This window comes from Spea bombifrons, chromosome 13 (genome assembly GCF_027358695.1).
Source record: "Spea bombifrons isolate aSpeBom1 chromosome 13, aSpeBom1.2.pri, whole genome shotgun sequence".
NCBI lineage: Eukaryota > Metazoa > Chordata > Amphibia > Anura > Pelobatidae > Spea > Spea bombifrons.
The window spans coordinates 3,081,252-3,105,277 of NC_071099.1; the positions used below are offsets into that span (position 1 = coordinate 3,081,252).

The window sequence follows — 24,026 nt, forward strand, 5'->3', positions numbered from 1 at the left end:
TTTGATTTTGATTACCCTCGGGTATAGCGAAGTCGTCTTAATGATACCAGATTTGTTATTGCTATGGTAACACATCAAAATCACTGTATATACACATTATATAAAGGGAGCCATGGACCTTTGGTACATTTACTTGTCACTAATTTATGCATGCTATAAATGTTAATGGATAGTCATAACATAGATTATGTGTCAAAAGCAGCCCAGGTTCCAAAGCCTCATCAGTTTTATTTTTGATTCGGTCTTTGTATAGAGAGCTTCCAGAATATGTTTAATGCACAAGAACAGAAAATATTTCAAATTGGGACTTTTTTCTTCTCACAATGTGACTTTTAATCACAGTACGGATATTTCCGGAAAAATAAAATGATCTAAAAGAGATTTGTGACTTCGCTTTGATGTTATGTATTCCGGAAATACACACTCCCAACGGTTTAGGTGTCCAAATTGGGACACTTGTGTTGGGTGTATGTCAGTAAGAGGGCCAGATGTGGACAGGAACAGCCCTGGCTGGGACGCTCGTATGATAAAGTTCCACCTTCAGATAAAACGATTACTGTTCCTTTGCAGAGCTGTTTATAGCGGACCTTATCGTATTCATCTCACATCTTCACAATATCCTGACATCCACGGGAGAAGATGCTGTCTGTGAACTCGGACGGGAAGGTCCTGGTCAGAAGATGTTTCCTTACCCTCAGGCCCTTCCGGTAAGGCTTTTTTTTTTAAAGAGAGTAATATTAAATTTAGCGTTTAGCCATTTTAATGCTCATAACTACAATTGGAATATTTGAAAATCAAGTATTTCATTTTCTCAGGAAAAAAGGAAAATAGAAAAATAAAGCAGAGAGGGTGTAGAAAAAAAGAGAAGCCCGGTACAGAAGGATGGGGGGACAAACTGCACACGTAGAAAATTCCTCATTCCATTACATCTTTTGAGAAGATTGCATAACATCCGCCCATATAATAGCCATCTTGCAACAATACAATGTACTTGCTATAAATCAATGCAATTTCAAGCAGTAATTATAGATACAATTACCAGATCTTCCTACAATTTGTATAATTCAGAAATCTGATGGAAAGAATCTGATTATAGAGGGGCTGAGAAACTTAAGGCTCAAGTAAGGTGACAAAAGCACATTGGGGCAAGAAGTCCAGCCAACAGAACCAAGTGGCCGAGTATCTCTCCCTATCCTCTGTGGAGTTAGCAGATAAATCCTCCAGCTGCCGGATTTCCTCCACGGTGGAGACCCAATCCTTAGTAGTAGGAATCGAAGTTCTCCTCCAGTGCAGTGGGATGAGACCTATGGCTGCGTTAAGCAGGTGTCTGAGTAGAGACCCTTTGGTAGAAGGATATAGAGTGTGTGGTGTGATGTAGGAGTATATATATCGCTAGGATTGGGGTCTGTCGAGATGACTCGATACTTAGACACCTCTCCAAAAGCCTTGTAAAAGTGGGCAATCCATATGTTGCCTGGCATCTCCAACACCTCCCGTCTGCCTCCAGAAATCCTCTGTACCAATGCAACAGGAGTTTGTAATTGAATTCCTGAGTTTTAGTGGTCAAAGTGCTTTCAATTGGAATACTTGATGGGTATATTGGATAGTTGTCATTAATCAACAGTCTCAATCAAAACACGATGGCTTAATTCCCCAAAAATAGCTTTCCATCACCCCCAGTAGCATGCTTTGTTCAGATATAAGGTTCAGATTAATAGGAATCATATTAGGGACCCTTCATACTTGTGCCGTTGGTAGCCAAGGTACACATCTTGATCAGGCCACCCACCAAGCTAAATGTACGTGCAAGAAGGAACCCGATCAGGGAGAATAACAAAAACAAGTCAAAATAAGCAATAAGTTCAATATGTAAAGGAACGGGATTTTTCCAGTGAAGAAGAGTGGGTGAGATGTAATATAGCAGATAGGAGATATTTATAAAGAGCAATGGCAATCGATCATCAGAAGCAATGTTTCCTTTGTGATGATTCAACCTTTAGAAAATTGCCCAATATGGCCAAATGCACAGAATGTTTGTGGCATATGGGATATTTACGTAGGAGTATATAGACTGATTATAAGAAGACCCCCCAAAGTTTGAATATTAATTTAGGAAAAAAAGAAAATTCCTGAATATAAGACTACCCTGTAGGAAAAGGTTTTACTAGGAAATATTAATTAATGTAAACTATATTTCCATATTTAATGAAAAACTATGAGAAAAATGATTTTTTTGTTTTTATTTTCTTTGCCATCCTGCCCCCAAGTTATGCACATCTGTCCTCAGGCTTGCCACTCTGCCCCCCAGGTATGCCTTATACCCCCTTATATGCCACTCTGCCCCCCAGAAATGCCTTATATCCCACTATATGCCACTCTGCCTCCCTGATATGTCACTCTGACCCCCAGAAATGCCTTATATCCCCGGCTGCCAGGCAGGAGGATCCAGGTCTCCTGCAGCGCTGTGGGGGATCTGGATCATAGTCTTGTAGTCAGACCTTTATTCTGAAAAAAACTTGTCAAGCAAATACGGTACATTTTATATGGTGCTTGTAACATATCTTTTTGGCTAATATACAAAATGTGTCATACTAGATGAAGTAACTTATTGTTTTCTTTCCAATTCCTAGAATATTTGTCCTGGGGATTGGATTTTTTACCCTTTGCTTTCTAATGACCTCGCTGGGTGGACAATTTTCAGCAAGACGCTTGGCAGATTCTCCCTTCACCATACGTACAGAGGGTAGGTGTTGCACGTCAAACAATATAGTTGAGGCATTATATAAATGAACATCAAGAATATTGGTTTGGGACTTCAATGGAGAAAGTGTACTCATTGGAGGTATTAAACATATGAAACATAATAAAGTAGAATTTGATGGCAGATAAGAACAATTCTGCCCATCTAGTCTGTCTATTTATCTGATGTAAAGGATTCAAACCCCTATCAGTTCTTGGTCTGGTCCCATGACAATGAGTTCACTGAACTCCAATGGCCTCCACAGTCACCAGATCTCAATCCAATAGAGCACCTTTGGGATGTGATGCCATCATGTCCATAGGGACCAAAATATCTGAGGAATGTTTCCAGCACCTTGTAGAAAGTATGCCACGAAGAATAAAGTCTCCATTTGTAAATCCATCAAAGCCTCTTTCCATGTTGGCTCCTCAAGAAACTGCCTAAGACACAGCCCTGTAAGGAATGTAAGATGTCTCAACATATATCAAGCAAGGAACCGTTCATCTATATGTATATAATGAGTATGGAAGTTATATACATATATTTATATACAGTATATATAGTTCACATAGATACACGGGTATCATAGGTTAAGCACTTAATATGGAAAAGAATGTCACATACATGTGGAAGAGCACACAAAGAGAAAACAAGTACAGATATACTGCAACCCTCCTCACATACCGCGATTGCTCCACTGAGATAATGAAATCTTCAGCATTGCAGGAAGGGGTGGGGGATATTGTCACAGCAGCTTAAGGTCTTCTGGGAGCTGTAGAGAAACAGAACCATAGATAACTTCATAAACCCCTCCAGTAATTTCTCCCTCCTTGCTTGGAGAGGAGGATAGTGCAGCAAAACCTGCCGTGCAGCTCATGCCAAGAGACATATTTATATACGCAGATGCATGTTTAATGTATGACTGCTGCCTGTGTCACTGTGTCACCCTGGGGAGGAAGATCAGGCTCAATGTCCCCAACCTTCCTCCTGTTTCCACCGCTCCGTCACTCTGCAGCTGTGCAGCCATGGCTATGCCCATTAGCTGCTCCCGAGTCATTTATTGTAGATCATTGAGATGCCATAAAAAGTGTTTTGCTACAGACAGACTCAACATTAGCGGTAAAGTCTTCGAGTCACTGAATCACCATTTATCCTGAGAAGGAAGGGTTCCAAAGATTGTATCGCCATTCTTTTTATAGCTATATAGCCAAGCAGGGACAAAAAGGTAGCTTGGGTGTGCTTGTGTCATCAGGAAGGCAAGGGAATCGACATTCTCCATTGGCATAATGTGCCAATGAGACTTAAAAAAAGCTGTTGCATTTCTCTGATTTCAGTGCTAGGCACAGGAGAGTCCCGGAGTGCTTTACGCAGGATGAATGACATTCTGGAGACGCTAGTGCGAAGGATGGACATCTTGGCACGTCTGGAGAATGTCAGTGAGTCTCGCAGAGCAGAAGAAGGAGGACACTTCGCCTTGGATAGGTCAGTGCCTTGTATACAAACCACCTGACACATGTACTGGAAAGTGACATAACTAGGACAAAGGGGCCCCAGCGACCCCCCAGCAACTAGGACAAAACACTCAGCAACTCTGCACTCCATGGTACCCTTCTTAAACTCAAGTGGCTTACAACATGGGGATGTGACATTTAATACGAGCACCCTTCTTACAGTATTGTATACAAAGTATTGCTTCCCGCATACAAAGGCAAAACCCTACCTTAAGGACAAGTATGGAAACAGTGAGACCAGCTATGGCATTGGTAGGGTAACCCCAACATTATTTTGATGTAAAGCTGTCCTTTAGTCAGGTAATCCTCCTGTGCCAATAAAAGAATAGACATTTGAAAAATGGAGAATTGAACATAAGACTTGATTACAAAAATGCTCAATAATAATTGAACTGGATTTGTGTAGTTTGCAGTCAGTGGTACTGATGGAGAAGATCCAGGCAATCGCGCAGAATGTGTCTGACATTGCGGTGAAGGTGGATCAGATTTTTAGGAACAGCCTGAGAGGGAAGGGTAAGCAGCACAACCAGGTCTTATACAGCTATTGGAAGAATGGTAAAAAAAACACACTTCTTTTGTTCCTCTGTGCAATGTTCCTTATGTCATATATTTCCATCTCTGTAGTATTGGAAGGCCAAAGGGACATGTGTGAGGTTCCACGGGATCCAAGGTTTCCAGACTGCTCTGCCAAAGTTGAGGTATGTACTACTAATATTGCCTGGAGGAAAGAGAATGAGGATCTTGCACACCATTGTCTCTTTTCTTGACTCATTGCATACTGCTCTTATGTTTAATAATGTGTTGGCGGAGAAAGCTATGTAAAAATGAATGTTCTTGATGTATACTCTAAGGGACTGTAAGGTCTCACTACCATTGTTCCAAATAGTTGATTGACTGGCTGCTGTAAAGATTACTAATATAAAGGCAGGGTATAATACATACCGTATATAACTAAAACACAAATACCCTGAAAATCAGCTATTTGATTTAGCTGTCTCCCAGAAATGCATGGAAACAGAATTTGACCCATACATTTTCTGCTGCTTGTCATGAATAATTTAATTGATTCATATATCAAAGTTCATATCATCTGTTCATTTAACTTGCCTGCTCTGTCCTGTTTCAGTGGATGAGATCTCGCTGGACATCAGATCCATGTTACGCTTTCTATGGAGTTGATGGCACAGAGTGCTCCTTTTTGGTGTATCTGAGTGAAGTAGAATGGTTCTGCCCAGTATTGCCGTGGAGGAATCAATCTTTTAATCTGCTGTCCAAACCTATCCCCAAAAAACAGGTACCTGATGATATTAATCACGCCATCACCATCTCCCTTTCTAGGGACCCTGCAGGAACCCAAAGAGCACAGTTTAGCCATAGCTTTGCCCTTTTCCATTTATATTTTGCTCATCTTAAGAATGTTTTTCTAATTTTCTTGCACTTCACCCAACTCCTGACTACAAAACAAGTATATGTGTATGTGCTTGTAACTTCTGTGCCTATGGGTTCCTCAGATGTAAGTTCAGGCATTACTGATAACATTACGTACCATTTGATTACACCCAGGCTGCCTTTCGAACAGAACTCTCCTCTCTGTTAGACCTGATGGGAACTGGTAAGGAGTCTCTGATCTTCATGAAGAAGAGGCTGCGCAGGCTGGAGGCTCAGTGGCTGCTTGGTGCCCGGAGATTAGAGATCAAACTGGGTAACAGTCCAATGGAGCAGAAGCAGGTAGAGCAACCTCTGTCACCTAACTTCATATGTTATTATCTCACTCGATCACTCTTCATTAATTCATTGTGGAACTGTAAGTCTGTCCAAAATACATTTAAATTAACTTAACAAAAACTGTATATTTTGTGTTTAAGTGGTCCTGTCATCATAAATATATTCAACATGAATCTGTAGATCATAAAGATGTCTATGCTGTGTTAATACCATACAGCAGAACTTGACATATTTACTGTATTTTTTAGTAATATGTCAATTTCTTTTTTTTTGATGTTGAGTAGACAATGTTTTTCCTCATGCAACTGATTTCTCCATGCTAGGTGGATGCCCAATTTAACTTGTAAATATTAATAACATGTAACACCTTTTTACATCTGAGCTTAGCATTCAGTACCTGAGTCATAAATCATAAATGTCCGAGAGTCCTTCTTTGGGACCCTATTTCTTCTTTCCTTTCCTGGAGACCCTGGTTTCTAGGCGCTCAGAATGTTTGCTGGGTATCACAGTGTTCTACAGCCCTAAAAGTTACAACGATATCTGTACAAATAGGTAAAAGTGTATTAACCAATTAAATTGCGTAAACAAAAGAAATCTTCCAAATTATTTATATAAAAAGCTATCGATACATTGCGAAGTCTGGTACGGCCATGCCCTGGCCCTTTGGCCACTTCAGATGTTTTTTGGAGGTATGTTTTTTTGCTGTTGTTCTCATCGCCTGTTCCATTCCTCGCCAGATCCTAGTTCACATTGGCTTTCTGACAGAGGAATCTGGTGACGTGTTTAGCCCGCGGGTGCTGAAGGGTGGGCCCCTGGGAGAGATGGTGCAGTGGGCAGATATCCTTGCGGCTCTTTACGTACTAGGCCACAGCCTAAAAATAACAGTGTCTGTCAAGGATCTTCAAAGGTGAGAAGAGAAAGTGTGAAGTTCTTCTGAATAGCCGTGTTGAGAAATAATTAGCATTTACAACATGGCAACTTGCAGCACCGTGCAAAGATCCAACGAGAGCATGACATTTCAATTATGCGTTCCTAAAACCGTTCCTCTGATGTATGTTAGTTATCTGGGAGTCCCCCCTGGAAGAGGAAATTGTCCGCTGACAGAGCCTCTGCCTTTCGACCTCATTTATACGGACTATCATGGCATGCAGCAAATGAAGCAGCACATGGGACTCTCTTTCAGGAAATACAGGTGAGATGTTAACTTCATTCATAAGCTGCTCACTCAGACCACCAACCCTTATCTAAGACCCATGGCCTTTGAAACCCCTAAGTTGATTACTAACTGAAACCCCGCATTTTGCAACTGAGACCAGTCTTTATTTTCTAAAAAAAACCCATAATCTTTGAGTCCTCCTGTTAATAATATAGAAGCCCCCAGCATCATACTGGTCTTTAATTAATCCCACCACCCTTTAATAGGGACAGGTCCATGCCTTCCAGTCCACACAGACCCTTGGCCCCTTACAGAGGGTTCCCTCCATGAACACCCCCCTCCTGCAGGTGCCGTCTACGCGTGGTGGACACATTTGGGACAGAACCGCCGTATAACCATGAAGAATATGCCACCCTCCATGGCTACCGTACCAACTGGGGCTATTGGAACCTGCACCCCAAACAGTTCATGACCATGTTCCGTGAGTTTGAGGGGTTTTGTTATTGTAGGGTCTAAATGGTTGTGTATAGTGGACTGCTATGGCATGTATGCGAAAACAAGTACACATCACACGTCACCCTGCCATTGCATCTCCATGTGCCTAATTGCCTTTGAAAGAGTTATGCAGTGGCCTCACATGTACTTACAGAACTGCATCTCCATTTTTGCTTGTAACCCCTATCCCTGCACTTGCTACTTGAAGTGTTCACACATGAATTTGTGACATTGCATTTCTTGACTGATCTGTTTTTCATCATTTAGAAGTACCCACATAAAATCATACAAAAAAATTTATTTTGATACCGCAATCCTGGGCACCAGCCTGATTAGTTATTAGTATATGGCTTTAGCATACAAGTGCCATGTTACTGCCATTAAGTTACTATTGGATATCCACCATTTACAATATAATCTTAGTGCACATCATATACATACAATGTTTATGGAGGCTGAGCTAGTCACACACATGTCATGGTTACTGTTCTTTGGTCTGTGTTTGCCATGTTATTTGTCCTTCCTCTACAGCTCACACACCAGATAATTCCTTCATGGGCTTTGCGACGGATGAACTCAATGAAACAGAGCGGCAGCAGGTAGCTCTGAACAAAGTCCGGAATATGGCAGTAGTATATGGAAAGGAGGCTTCCATGTGGAAGGTAAAACACAAGTCTCATAATCCAGTTCTTCTATACTCTATTCAAATATTACACCTGGTTAGGATCATCAATGTCTGGATCATCGACATTGCTTCCCGAATCTTCTATACTATTCTCTGCATCACAAGTATACAATCTGTTTATCAGTTTATGTCCCTGTATAGTTCACATTTGATATACAGACTGGAAACATACAATGTGGTGGCAAATAAGAACCATCCTGCCCATCTAGTTTCTCCTTGTATTTTCTGCTGTTAAAATGTGAACTTTATTCAGTCCTTGAACTTAATTTTCAGTCAAGGTAGTTTTATGCCAATCCAATTCATGTTTAAATTCCCTATTAACCACAACCAATTCTGTTAGAAGGCTGTTTTACTTTTCTACTCCCCTCTCATTAAAGACTACTGTAGCATATAATAAACTTGCCTGCACATTGCATGGGCAAGCACTTCTCTCTTTTCTTACTGGATCTGTTTATCTTTTAGTCTTCCCCCATGTCTGTTTCTTCACATAACATTCTCAGCAAGTTGTTTTCAGTTTTAGCCATATCTGTCTACACTAGTGGCTGTATATTGTTAGATGTAGGGTAGGAGTATATCATCTAGTTGTAGCTGTGACATTGTCGAATTACATGTTTCTGTTTTGTAGTTCAGTTGTATAAAGCTTATGATGTCCAACACTCACATAGCTCCACTCAATTCTGCCCTTTATGCTGGAGATATCAGCAACTATATTCTAGTAACACCTCTCTCCTTTCTCTTGTTTCTGGATCCCCCTGGATGTCCATCTACAGCTACAGGTATGAACGTATTTGTGCAGCATCTCAGCGTAAATTAATGAGGTTTGCAAGACCTGCAAAACACATGAAACTCATGGATGACTACTACTCATTAATTGTTGTTGCCTTTTACTCCAGGGTAAGGAGAAGTTCCTTGCTGTGTTACATAAGCATATGGAAATCCATGGAACCGTCTACTTTGAGACTCAGAGGCCCCCTGAAGTGCCAGCTTTCGTGAAGAACCATGGTTTGCTACCTCAACAAGACTTACAGCAACTTCTGAAAAAAGCCAAGGTGCTCAGGGGTGATGTTTGGTCTGATCTATGAAAATCTGTGGTCAATTTGTAACTCCTCAAGGGACATTAGACAGTATAGTTAAACTATTTAGAAAACAGATTTAGCGAGTACAGAAGGAAAGTATATTCCCAACCTGGACTTAAATTAGACTGTCAGGGGCTCCTTCATAGCAGAAACACATGTATAGCTCAAGCATTGTGGTTGGTATAACATGTTGGCTTAATGAATTTTTTTGGGTTATAAAGAGCCAGGAACAATGATTATCTCTCTCCTAGTTTATAATCCACTTTAATGAATCACTGCACTTTGCTGAGATCTGGATTCATCTTTGGTGCAAAGTTCTCAAGACCCCTCTTAGCTTTATTGGTCCAGATGGTCCACTTGAGCAGTATAGTTGGGTTTTGTAAACTGGTCCTGATTACCTACCCCCTTTTTAGCAGTTAACACAATAACCATGTTTCTACTGTTCAGTTCAAATCTCCATGGTTCGTCTGTGATAGTGTATAGTCAAGCTAGCCATGATATATATAACAATGTCATGTTATTTTGTACTTGTGTATAATATGCATTTCCTTTCTAACTATCCCAAAAGGGGTAATAATCTGTTATACGGTGCATGAATGGTTGCAGTTTTTGGACCAGACCGGGTGGGAGATGATTAAAAATGTCACTCTGCTGCTGTTGTCAAATACCCTTGACAAAGTCCATGTTTATACATCATTTCCCAATGAGCTTTTTTTTTTGGTGTTAAAGAGTCGGCAGCAATGATTGTTTCTCTCTTCCAGTGTATAATCCACTGAAATCACTGATGACCTGTTCACTTGAATTCTGTGCCTGGGGTGAAAACACAGAGAACGTTCACGCTTGCTCTTTCCAACATTGCTAAACTCACTGAGACAAACGCTTTCCGACAGCTCACGCCAGTTACTGTACTTATGCAGTGTACACAATTTTGAAGCTTTCCTTGCCCGGCTCAAACCGTTGTGCCACGTACATTGCATTTTAGAGCAGGCGGGGGTATTAGCCACCGCACATAGGAGCAGTAGAAAAAGTACAAGGGGTTGCATAGGATCTAAATCACTGGCAATCCAATGCTTGTCTATTGCAGGAAGAACCGTTAAATCTTGAGCAAATAATTAATGCGGACATGAAGGGTTTAATAATTATAAAAAGGAAATAAAGCACCCTTTGAGGAAATTCTTAATTTGATTCTTTAATCAGTCCTTCTATTATTTTAATCTATCAATTTAGGGTATCACCCTTAACAACAACATGTGCCTGGTTTACTTGCAGCTTTTCATCGGCTTCGGGTTCCCGTATGAAGGTCCTGCTCCTTTGGAAGCAGTTGCCAATGGCTGTGTGTTCCTGCAGCCACGCTTCAACCCTCCACACAGCTCTCTCAACCACGAATTCTTCAGGGGAAAGCCAACCTCCAGAGAGGTATGAACAGGTTCTATCTGCTTAACACAATTAATTCTTTCAAAGGCAATTAATGTTTTGAGGAACACTGATCTGCAACATAGATCGTAATGAGAAAACATACATTAAAAAACTATATATATATATATCCGTATATCAGCCCAGATTCGATAAATAAAATGTGCTAGGATTACAATTTAATATTTAATTACTTGTGATGTATCCTATGGAATCCAGCCTATTATGTATAGATCAAAAGAAAGTGAAATGTTTTATTAATAATAACTTTTCTGCCATAGTCACATCACCCTGCGCCTTGTATGCAAATTCATGATATTATTCCAGGGACGTTCATTTCTTTTACCAAACCATGAAGTGATGTCACAAAGCGCTACTTAATTCATTTTTCTATTGATCTATGCATTGACTGAAATTCTACTAGCATGGCGAGATGTAGGGATATATTTTATGAACGAAACACAACCCATTAAGGTGAAAGTGTCCTTTTATAGGCAATATACTATACAAATGATATTTCTGTTAAATGTATAACAGGGTCGTTTGGTTCAATGTTAATAAAAAATTCTACGCCTATTCTTAGCGGGAGTTTTATTGATCTGAACGCTCTGCTTAAAAGCGTAAAGCTAATTAGTGTCATCGCTGCCATTTATCATTTAACAACATAGAACAGTAAAGTACCGAGGAGAGCCGAGGGCATAATGTCACTCACAGAGAGCCCATGTTCAAGAACGCAGCCAGAAAGTGAATTTTATGCGCATTTCAATTTGTTTGAAAGGGGAAACCACCTTGTTTAGAGAGAAAACATGTCACTCAGATGGTATATTGATGTGTGTGGTCCTCAAGAGTTTTTGGATTCTCCGGTTATCAACAGTGACGCAGAGCAATGCATTTAGTATTATACTGGGTGTGATGTGCGCCTAAACTGTCCTGATGGCTAGTTAATCTTGCCTATACCTTCTGAAGAAATACATTCATCATGAAAAAAACATATTGTTGCCTATTCAGGAAGTGAGCTGCTTTACCATACAAAAAAAATTGTAATAATTAAAAAAAAAAAAATATATATATATATATATATATATATATATACATACTTACATATAAAGGATTCAGAGACTGATATTGGGAAATAGCGTGAGTCTATACACACATACTATATAGGAATCTATCCCAGTGTTTATTAAACACTGTTTAGATAATGTGTATGTGACATTAAATATTAAAACATTAATGTGACAATACATTCCCTTTAATTCAGTACAGTTTGCCCTGTGGGGTTATTGAAGGAAGGGTCTGAGATGACAGAATGCGAGGGGGGAAATGTAGGATGACAGAAAAGCAAGCTGTAGAAAACATATTTAACAGCCATTAGTATAATATGTAACAAGGAAAAAATGTATTATTTGAGCAGATACCAAATACGCCACCGAGCATTTTCCCTCACCAACCGAAGCAGCAGATTGAGCTGCAAAATGTACCGTTAAATGTAATGTGCCTGCAAAATATTCTACAATGCAGCAGAGAAAGCAATCTTATGTATATTTTATGTTTATGCCACCTGGGATAAAAGCAAATTAAATCATACTGCGAGTAAAGGATGAAAGAGAATGAAATCATAAACGATAGAAGGACGTGAGTAGCAGAATTTTATTATGTAGCATAAGGCTCTATGATGGAATCATTTCTGGGGCGCCTACCCCTTCCCCCCAACTCTGGAGCGGAAAGATCTGTGCCTCCGGCCAGACTGATATCTCATCTCGTGTGCCACAACCGTGCCTGAATAGTAAATAAGAGAGCTTTTCTAGAGAAACATAGCCCTGAATATATATTTTCCACAGATGTGACAATGTAGTCATGTATTTTTTCATTTATACTATGTGAGGGCAAGTACCTTCTAGCCTGGAGGGGCCGTAACAACCGAGTGGCCACCCGGGCCCTTGCTGCCCGTAGCTAAAGTCTGCACTAGCACACACATTTACACACTCACTCTAACACATACTTACACATACACACACACAAAAACATATGCACACTTTAATACACACTAGCACACATTGCATACTCACACACACGCATACATACTAACTGTAACACACATGCTTACGCATTCACACTTACTCTCACACACTTAGTCATAAACAGTCTCTCTCACACAGACACATACACTAAAATGTAATTCCTCCATCATACATCACTTATGACACCTTACCTTGCCCCAAGCCTCCCTTTATCACTTTTGGAGTTGCATAATGTCACATTACATGACCCCACTCCTGGTGGAGTCTGGTACATGTAAAATTAGGCCATAGCATATCCTGGAAGTTTGTCGTGGCCATCTTGGTGTAGTGCTCTAGCCTCTACTCAGGCTCAAATGTATTCTTTGAGCATCTTGGTGTAGCGCTCTAGCCTCTATTCAGGCTCAAATGTATTCTTATAGAAATGGGGTTATGGGGCCAAATACCGTTTCTTAATTTGAAGGGCCGTTCCATTTAAACTCTCAGACCTCAGACACCATGTAGGTGACTTGGCTTCCTCTGTCTTTCGTTCTTGTTTTGTAATTTCTGTGTATAGCCTCTGCTATTCGTTAGCACACCAGAAAGCTGCCGGTCTTAAATTACCATATATAAATGTGCCACAGTGATACGCCACCTCTTGGATCTAGGGGCCAACTCGTTGGTCATGGGAGGCACCATGGGACAATGGGTTGGACGAAGAGCAGGAATAAATAACTTTTAAAAAATATTTGTGAATGGTGATTAAAAAAAAGTGGATTTGTATTTTTTTTTTCAAAATCAACGTTTTAGTTCTGTATACTTCATAAACCTATGCAACAGTAACAACATTTTTGAATTATTGGGTCTTCTGAAGGAATCAGTGAGCATGCAGAAAGATATGTAAGACAGTTCAATACCATTCAATAGTTGTTTATTAAGTGTGTTCTATAACTATATGAATAGAATGAAATATCTTGCTATCCCACACCAGGTTTCCTCTCAGCATCCTTACATGGAGATGGCCATCGGGAGACCATATGTTATAACTGTGGACTACAACAATACACTGGAGTTTGAGGCAGCTATCAAGGCTATTATGAGGAGCAAGGTATTAACAGACCAATCATAAGTTTTAAAACACCCTAAAACATTAAGGGAGTGAATAAAGGTGAAGATAAAGGTGGAATAATCAGAGGTATGAGGGTACACCTCAGAGTTAGTCCATCAAGCCGATGAAGTGTCAGATATGGGTGGTTTAGCAGGCAATGTTCCTGAGCATCTGGGAAAAAGGTCTCATTATCCATAATGTTCTGCACAGAAGAATAATGGATGATCTTAGAGCTCAGGGATGAAGCCCAGGGGAGCTCATTAGACAGAGTGAGAGAATAACTATGGTTACGGAAGCGGAACCCTAACACTCATTGTTTATTATCTCTAGTGGACATTATTCCTGGTTAAGGTTATTGTCATGACATAGCCACCAATTTTAATCTGCTTGCCCCCTTGTAGCCTACCTTTATTGTTGTATCTGTTATCTTCAACCAGTCTGCAAGTGTGTGATGGTTTGTGCTACAGCTATACAGAAAATCAATATTGAGCTGATTTTTAAATCACCATATCAATATAATCAAATCCAATATAAGTTCCATGGCAATGAGTGGTCGGAGGCTTACAAAGTGTCCAAGCTTGATAAAGATAGCAGATCACTACTAAAAAGTTGGGCGATCTAACTTGGTGCCTGCCTTTTGTTCCTTTTCTGTTGTACAGAGTGTATTCACTGCCTTTGTGTTTTCCCCACCAAGAAGTGTCTACTATCTCAAAATGTTAATACAGTGGAATACATAGCGTGTCATTTCTGAAATGGCACAGAATTTAAAAATGTTAAATCGAATTCTTCTTGTGGAACAAAATGTATAGTTAATACAACCTATGGCCAGCGACCTTGAGACATTTGTTAGAGCAGGTCACATATCCTACTAGCCTATAAAGGAGATAGGCAAACAGTTGGCAACTCTGATCATTAAGCAATATTTCAAGGAAAGGCTTATATGAATGCCCCAAAACATCCCACAACATCCCACCAAATGTATTGAAATGGCCAGTGAAGGACCTATTGCTAGTTAGAAAAGTTAATTAAACCACTGATACAACTCTAAAATGTGTAAGGTTGCGACCCCTAATTATTCCACTGGACAACTGCTATTTCTTTCCAGGTGGAGCCGTTCTTGCCCTATGAATATACCAGTGAGGGGATGCTGCAGAGACTGCATGCCTACATTCAGCACCAGGTAAAAAAAAAATATTCACTTTTAATGTGACAATTTTAGCCCAATTATCCAGTAGTGACTAGAGACCATTTGTGAGATTAGGCACTGATGTTGGACGATAAGGACTGTCTCGCAATCTCCGTTCCAGTTCATCCCAAAGGTGTTCGATGGGCCAGTCGAGTTCTTCCACACCAAACTCATCCAACTATGTCTTTATGGACCTTGCTTTGTACAGTGGGGAACAGTCATGCTGGAATTGAAAAGGAACTGTTCCCACTAAGGTGAAAGCAAAGCACTATTCAAAATGTCTTGGCGTGTCTTCAGCTGTCACATGGCCCGGGGCCAGGACCAGCTCTTACCTCCACTCTTACGGGACAGTCCCTGGCGGTCTCTCCGCCTCGCCAGGGTCACGATCCATCCGGGTACCTCTTGCGGGCGTTCACACGCGTGCCATGATCAGCACTATTAACAGTACATGATCCAGGAAACCAGGTCCACACACCACGCCCCCTAAAGCATTCATTAACTGGAGGCTAGGGAGACACTCCAACAGCCCCAGGATCTTCAATAATGAATAGGTAAGCCCTGCCTTTGTTTCCCCAGAAACAGGGACAGTCACAAGCAGCTGGGGCTATAAATTCCAAGAATGCTGGCAGCTCAGTGCCAGACTATTCTGAAGCCAAGCTTTAAGTAGTCCAGCATTTCTTCTGGTTCCTGTGATCCTGCACCCCTTGTTGATTCCTGACTTATTAACTTTTGGCTTACTCTCTGGACCACTGGTATTGTGTTGCCTGCCCTGACCTCAGATCGTCTGACCATGGCTTTGTCTCTTGCCTTATTGGACTTTTTGCATTTTCGTTTGCTGCTCCTTGCCATTGGGTTCCAGATCAACCTAGTGGGACGTGTCCTGTTACAAATGTGTCCCGTGACATCAGCATTCCAGTGTGATTGCAATATACTCTAATCAGTATTAGAACTATCTGTAACTGCTAGAGCTGTCTTTGTCTTTCCCTTGTCTGTTACAACGTGTGATTCCTGTGGATATGCTGCACCTTCTATCTTTGAATGTCTTTGTGATTACTCTGTGAATTTTTTCTTCCTCTTGCCTCTTAATTTGGTACCTTCATTTTTCCCAATGGCCTTTGTTTACTGAACCTCCAATATTTATAGCAACAAGTGTGCACTCATCTTCTACAACACCCCTCAGGAAGTTTTCTATTGGGATTTGTTTGACAAATTTGATGAGAAAGTGACTAAAGCCAGAGCACAACTTGGGTTAAGGTGGGAAGACTTCCCCAGGTCTAGCTGCCAGTCTTCATAATTGTCAGCCTCCTGTCCCCAGGTGACTTAATTAAGTTCAGTACCTGACACATTTCAAGACGTAACATTAAGTGACTTCCTTCTAATCTTCTCCATCTGTCTCTGTAATTTGTGTGTTTTGTTAATATTTCCTTTCTGTTACCTGATCTATGTCTCTTTTTGTCACTTTCCTCAAATCTCCATATCATTATCTCCATTTCTCTCACCTTAGGAGTTTTGCTCACCACCTTTGCCCACATCTTTCCCAAATAATACATCCCAAGTCACTCTCCCTTCTTCCTTGCTCCTCATCAATCATACGCACTTAGTGTGGCCTCCCAGTGAACCGCTGCCCCCAGTCTGGCCACCAGTCACTTCCATGCAGGTTTGGCTTTCTGCAGAAGGAGAGTCTTGCAGCAGTGTATGCTGGGAACATGACTTGATATGTGAGCCTAGCTTCTTCAGCCTCATCAACCGACAGCAAGTACTTGAACAGTAAGTATATAAATGCAAACAGGGTATAAGACAATAGTAGCGTAGGGATATACAGCTGATGAGCAGAAACACAGGTAGAACTGGAGTGATTACATTGTCACATATTGGTGTGTCTTCCTCTTACCTGCAGACTGGGAGCAAAGTGTGAGAGCACAGAGTCAGTGATGAGCCACCTCTATCCGGCTGTGTCACCATCAGTCCGTGAGTGCTATCTGCAGAGAGAACAACTACTATTCAGCTGCTCAGGACAAAGTACCAAGTTCCGTCGCCTATGCCCCTGCAGAGACTATATCCGTGGACAGATGGCCTTATGCAAGGAGTGCTTGTGAAACAAAAGGAGGCCACCAACAATCGGTGCCATTTTTCATTGTCAGATTTCCAGCAACCAATCAGAACGACTGCAGCACGGAGAGATTATGCACCTAGATTTTTACATCCCACCAAACGTTCCTGGCTCTCAGCCATGGGTTTTATGCTGCAGCATAAAGCAATATTACGCATAAATTACACACCCACAAAACAACCTAAACTATTTTTCTGAGCTGCCAAGACCTCCACATCTTCTAATGACCTTTGACTCTTCCAGTGATAAGAGGGGTCTACAGCAGCTCATTTTCAAAAAGCACAAGGGCAGATATTGTGGGACGATGTCATGCTGATTGCTGCTAGACATGCCTGTTCATTTTTTTTAATGTGGCGGAAGTAATATATTTATGTATTTTTTAAGACTGCAATGTGTTCGCAACGGAGGCACTTGCGACAGGAGACATTGTCACGGGACACAATGGTAATTAAGAAATGTTTATCAGACTGTCTGTGGATAAAACACTTATGTTAGAAGAGATAAAAAGAATCCTTTATACTGCAAATTAACAGACTTGGAAAATAACCCTATTACAGAAAAGATGAAAGTTTGATACCAATATTAAATAAGATTGTTAAAAACTGGACCAAGCTCTATAAAATCGGGCCACTCATGTAACCTCCTCACATGTAGGAGAAGTGATTAAGGGGTGGATACTTCCTCACCTTCTCGTCTGAAAAATAGAATAGACTTTGTGTAGACAAGCAATATAAGAAATAATGCATTTTTTCTCAAAAATAATGTCTCTGGTAATAAAGATTTTACGGGAAGTGGAAACTGAAGCTCACATTTATTGCAAAAAAAATGAAATATAATAAATGCAGAAATATGGAGCAGGCAGGGGGAGCAGTGCCCTATAACATTTTGTCTTAGCCCTCATTGGCATATCTAGGAGACATTGCACACGTCTCCTTGTTCGCCACTAGACCACCAAGAACAGCGGTTGCAGTAGACGTAGAGTTCGCTTTTGGACTCCTATAGGTACACCACTGAGTATTCTATTTTACGTGGCCAGAATATCCATTAAAAGTAATAGGCAATTATTTCCAATGAGTGGCACTGAAAGGAAGAATAGTTGAATTAATAGTAGCCACACTTTCTCAAGGTCCTGAGGTGCCAAATCACTTTGGGCCAAATGACATCCATGATATGTATCTGGCTGTGGTTTTCAGCCAGTGTGTTTCTCTAAACACACTGAAGCTGGGCATGGAAACACTAGCCTAGCATAAGCCAAGTACCCATAGAGGTTAGACTGCTGTAGATATATCGGGTAGATGAAGAATTGCTGTATGGGACGCTTAAAAGCGCAGAGATCCTTTGGGTAGGCAAAATGCAATTGTGGATTTATGCAGCCAATACCAGGGTGGTTAGAAATTGATCATGAAGAAGGACATCTGGCAGGCGTATTCAGTACAGATTTTAAGGGTGAGAGGTGGGTAAATAGGGGACCATTTCAGAAAGTGTACACATGAGACAACAATGATCTAGAGATCTGGCGGTGCCTCGGCACGGTGAATGCAGTCTGTGTATTTGAGATGCAGTGGGGAGAAGTATAAAGTATAAAGGAGTGTACATGAAGAATAAAGGAGGATGCACAGCACACAGTGACGGTATGTACAGTATAGTATTTGCTGGTACCATTGCCGGTGAGGGAGGTAACGAACAGGGAGTTGTCGGTAGGGATTACGTTCAAGCTGCTGCCAGATATCCAGCAAAAAAATTCAAGACAGAAAAGTGAAAAGCAGGATAGGAAATGTAAGCACTGCGATAACTGGGCAAAAAGGCAATACAGAAGAAAAATAAAGGACATAGAACTGAACCCAGAGAAGTGGTGCTAGAAATAGAGAACAACTTGAAAGGGGCTTCATCTTGACAAAACCAACCTAGCTCTTCAGGAGGAAACAAAGTTGATCCAAATGTCTATTCAACCGATTGAGGATGGCTCACACAACTAACTTTACCAACACACTGCAGTAGTGAAGTTTAAATTGAAGGCAACATGATCCAAAACAATAGGAAACTTGTACTATGCAACCTAACAGCATTCAACAACTATAAACAGACAAGCCGCTGTTTGAGGTCAAGTGCTATCAGGTGGATCTGAGTTGTGAGCTGAACATAGTACCGTATTGGCTCGAATATAGGCCGCACTTTTTTCCCCCACTTTAAGTTTTTAAAGTGGGGGTGCGGCCTATATTCGGGGTCTAGCGCCCGACGCCCGGGACATGCAGTCCCGGGCGCCGGGCAGGCAGCGGGGTTAAGATACAGATCCCCCGCAGCGGTGCAGGGGACCTGCATCCTTCTCCCCGATACGCTCAGACAGCCTCCCCTGCCAGCACTTCCCACGGGGGGGAGGTGCCGGCACGGGAGATTATCTAAGCGTTTAACCTCTGCCCACCCCCGACTTACCGGAGCAGACTCCCGGGTGTCTTGCGGGGCCGGCGGGAGACATTTACGCAATACGCAAATGCAACTTCCGGTAACGGTACCGGAAGTTGCATACGCGTATTGCGTAGATGTCCCTCGCCGGCCCTGAAGACACCCGGGAGTCTGCTCCGGTAAGTCGAGGAGGGGGGGCAGAGGAGGGCAGCGGATCTCGGGGAGGGAGGGCAGCGGATCTCGGGGAGGGAGGGCAGCGGATCTCGGGGAGGGAGGGCAGCGGATCGCGGGGAGGGAGGGCAGCGGATCGCGGGGAGGGAGGACAGCGGCAGCGGATCGCGGGGAGGGAGGACAGCGGCAGCGTATCGCGGGGAGGGAGGACAGCGGCAGCGTATCGCGGGGAGGGAGGACAGCGGCAGCGGATCGCGGGGAGGGAGGACAGCGGCAGCGTATCTCGGGGGGGAGGACAGTGGTAGCGTATCTCGGGGGGGGGCAGTGGCAGCGTATCTCGGGGAAGGAGGACAGTGGCAGCATATCTCGGGGGGGGAGACAGAGTGGCAGCATGTTTTTTTGGTGCTTTTTTAAAGAAAAAAAACTTTTTCTTTAAAAAAGCACCAAACTTTTAGGGTGCGGCCTATATACGGGGGCGGCCTATATCCGAGCCAATACGGTATTTGTTGGCTGTGCGGTGAAGACCTATTTTTAAGGGAGAACCAGTGTATTGAACCTTTTTTTTTTAACCATTTTGACAAAGCTGCTTTTAGCCGGCGGCGTGTATGTAGTATGATTCTTACTGTCACTTTCCACATCTCGACATGTACCTTCTCTCTCTTACACCTTAACAAAAAAAAAAGATGGTATCTCCCCCGTATTGAGTACAGACTAGTTAACTAGCTTGGAAATAGCTTGAAACGTGATTAAACCTGCAATGGAGTCTCGGATTGGGGAGGAGAGAAATGTTCTGCAATAAAAAGCAATAAAATGTCTAGACAGGCTATTAAACACAGCAAAGGAGATACATTTCTCAGTATATATGGAAATGAACCTTCTTATTCGAGAATATGGCAAACGCACAAAGCTTGCCCGTTTCTCCTTATGTTGAGTGTTGAAGGAGTAATCTGTGTCTGTATTACAGATAAGCGCCGGGGCAAACTAAAAGCACTATAGCACAATAGACAAAATATTCTATCAGTAGGGAAAGCAGAAATTTGGCAGAATTTGCTGTCAACGATGGCTTCCCTGTAAGACCAGAGTTTTTTCATTTATAAATTATTCGTTTTTTTTTCTTAAAGTTTTGGAATAAAAAAAGGTTTCAAGTAACTGAAATACTACATTTATGGTAGTGGGTTTAAGAAAAAGAACAAGAAATACAGATATGTAAGAAAAGTAATATTGTCGATAGATGGCAGGGGAGGGTTGGCACCTTCTGCCTGTGTGGCAGGTAAAGCCAAGTGGCCCCTTGTGCCCCCCGGGTAACTAACATACATACTAGTAACACATATTTACACACTCACTTTAAAACACACACTCATACACCCAGACCAGCCCTTCCGCAAGACACTGGTTTCTGTATCCATGAATATACTAATGAACTTAACACTCTATATTTAAACATTCCGGTGCAAGGCTTCAGAATCTTGGAGTTCCCTAGAGTAAGATGTATATGAATTCAGCATGGGGGGGATGGGTGAGCAGGTGATCAAGTTGGGGCATCCACATCCCATATGGCAAATGTGTGTTGTAGAAGAGATTGCAAATTGTGGCCTTTTTTGTTGGCAATATGTGGCCTTGTCCCATATGGAAGCCACACATTGCCAAAAAGGTGCATCTGACATCATCGGATGATGTCACTGCCCTGATTGATCTGTGTAGGAGAGACAACACTCTGCTTCAACTAGCATTAGCTAAACACACAACAGCAGATAATCTACTGATTACATAGCTATACCAAAAAAGAGAACCCATGGGAGCCCCCATTTAAATATGAATATGAAATAATGATTTATTAAGAAAAATATGGTAAAGGATGGTGGAAGCTCCCCTAACCGCATCAACTAAAGTGTCCCGCTTTGGTCAACTGAAATGTTGGGGGAATGCAATCAAAAAAGCAGATAAGATTCTCAGAATCACATAAAGTCATGTAAATTCTTTGTACCAATCAATCTTTTATTTTTGTTAGACTGTAAACATTAGTGAGCTCAGCCATGACTGTAGTTTTGGTGCGCTCAAATGAGTTGCTATTTGAAAATAGCTATTAATTATATCACGGGGTACAGTGATATTTCATTTAATAGGCGATTGTAGCGAGTATAAAGGTAATTAAAATGCCTCTGCTGTATTTTGCTTAGCAGAGAAAATATTAACAACTGTGAACAAAACAAAAAAAATCACGTACAAAGGAAAATTTCAATCGGGACATTATTACATAGGAAAAGAGAACGTGAAAAATAAATGTCTTTATCATTGAAAAGGAGAAAGGGATAAAGGCTCGAAGGCAGAAAATTCTCTATTCATTGTGCAACAGATAAACTAGCACTTAACAAAATTACTAATTGGAGCCTTTCACTGCAGCGTGCGATGAGACCCAAAGTTAGCAATTACACCTTAATAATTGGTGATATAAAGCAGGGACTGATAATTGGGTTAGAGGCTTTTTTGATTACAGTGTTCAGCCTACAGTTGCCCTTTGAGTCCCAATTAACCCTTTTAGACTTATTTTTCTGACGTAATGCTGCAAATTGCTTTACAGGTGGGATAACAGATTTGTAATGCTTGTTTCTGGGAGCCATTATCTAATTTCCTCACAGATAAGATACACAGAGATCCAGGGGATTAAAAGAGATCCAGGGGGTCAAAAGATGGTCCTTTAAAGCTCATACATATTCAGAAGGTGGGAGAACAGCGGGGTTGCGTAACCCTGTGCAAGTTCTGTGTCCAAGCAGCCATAAGAGCTCCAGACAAGGTAAGAGAGTCAGGTTTTAAAGAGTGAAGTGTGATGGTCTAAGTTTGTTTTAGTAAGTGTGAGAACGAGTGTGTAATTGTAAGAGTGAGAGCATATGTGTAAGTATGTGTTACAGTGTGTATGTGTATTACTGTATGTATAAGTGTTTGTGCAGGTATGTATGTTATTATGTTAGTACCCCCCCCCCCCGGACAGAAAGTGCTGGCCCTCCCCTTCAGATTTCTCCAAAGTGTCCGCTCTTTGCAGATGGGGTCATCAATGAACCCAGCAGAGTACCGTCCATTCCAATATGGTTGCCACCTTTTAGACCCAGGACCCAGTGGTTTGTGGACATTGTATTATCTGCATCAACCTCCAGCACATTTGCTACACTTGTCAATTACTCCATATCTCATTAAGACTAATGAAATATAATATGTGTTATGTTATATTATTCCTATAAACACCCGGCTCTCTCAGAGTCTAGTGTCCCTGCAAACTCCATTTCTGAGACTAGGTTGTATTTATTTAACTTTGGCTGGTCCCTGACTAGAATTCCTGCTTGTCCCCGTTTATGGTTACAGTTCCTAAGTATCGACTGGAAGAGAAGAGACAAGAGGTAAAGAGAGGGGGGATAAAAATGGGGATATACAAGAGAAAGGATAGGTCAGAAGGGAAAGAAGAGAAAGAAAACAAGCAAAGGAGAGAAATGAGAAAGGCTAAGTGGGGGCAATGGAAGAAAAGGGGAAGATGAGAGAATGAATAGAAGAAAATGTTATGGTTGTCCATAAGAAAATAGTTTCTGAGCAGGAAATGTCTGCACTCTTCACATGAGATAAACCCACTTTCCCTTATTACTTCCCAACAGGCTCATACTGGCCATCTGGCTCACCCAGGAACTGCCCAGTGGGCCAGCAGCTGGATATTCCTTGTTATACATAACAGTTTTTGTTTTTTGTATACATTGTACAGCCAATACACTGTTTTTGCAGCATGCTTACACCTGTTTGGTAGGCCTCATATTACACATTTGTATTATTTGAGCCTGTGACTAGCTTAGCGCACCGACATTTTTTCTTTTCCCTGTTTGCACATATTTGAGGTTGTTGGCTCCTCATTAGTCTGGTTGCAGCTTGCTGTCCAGGGGTTAATGGGGAGGAGGTTTAATTGCACCTCCCCCACACATTACTAAGGTTTTGGTAGCAGTATAAACTGCTTTGTGTGCCCACTATGTAGGAGGTGAGAGTAGGTTCTCACCCTATTGAGAGTGTGCCTTGACGTGGCGGGTGAGCTTAATTATGCTTTGGCCAATTCATATAACCAAAACCTCTCATTTATATTATGTTTATATATTTGTTGCCAACTTTATTAGGGTAAGAAGCGCAGACAGTTTTTGTTTTTTGTATACATTGTACAGCCAATACACTGTTTTTGCAGCATGCTTACACCTGTTTGGTAGGCCTCATATTATACATTTGTATTA

General features: G+C 41.5%; 1 protein-coding gene across 1 annotated transcript; it reads left to right on the top strand.

Annotated features, from left to right (window-relative positions):
• The first annotated feature begins 355 nt into the window (after positions 1-355).
• Positions 356-18,000, top strand: MGAT5B (alpha-1,6-mannosylglycoprotein 6-beta-N-acetylglucosaminyltransferase B). The gene is made up of 18 exons (XM_053453951.1): positions 356-707; positions 2,631-2,743; positions 4,075-4,222; positions 4,658-4,764; positions 4,876-4,949; positions 5,378-5,545; positions 5,815-5,979; positions 6,714-6,883; positions 7,037-7,168; positions 7,480-7,613; positions 8,159-8,289; positions 9,083-9,088; positions 9,206-9,361; positions 10,658-10,804; positions 13,790-13,906; positions 15,012-15,086; positions 16,597-16,859; positions 16,990-18,000. Exons 1-18 carry the CDS (start codon positions 640-642, stop codon positions 17,186-17,188), a joined length of 2,373 nt encoding a protein of 790 aa, XP_053309926.1. The 5' UTR covers positions 356-639; the 3' UTR covers positions 17,189-18,000.
• The last annotated feature ends 6,026 nt before the right edge of the window (positions 18,001-24,026 follow it).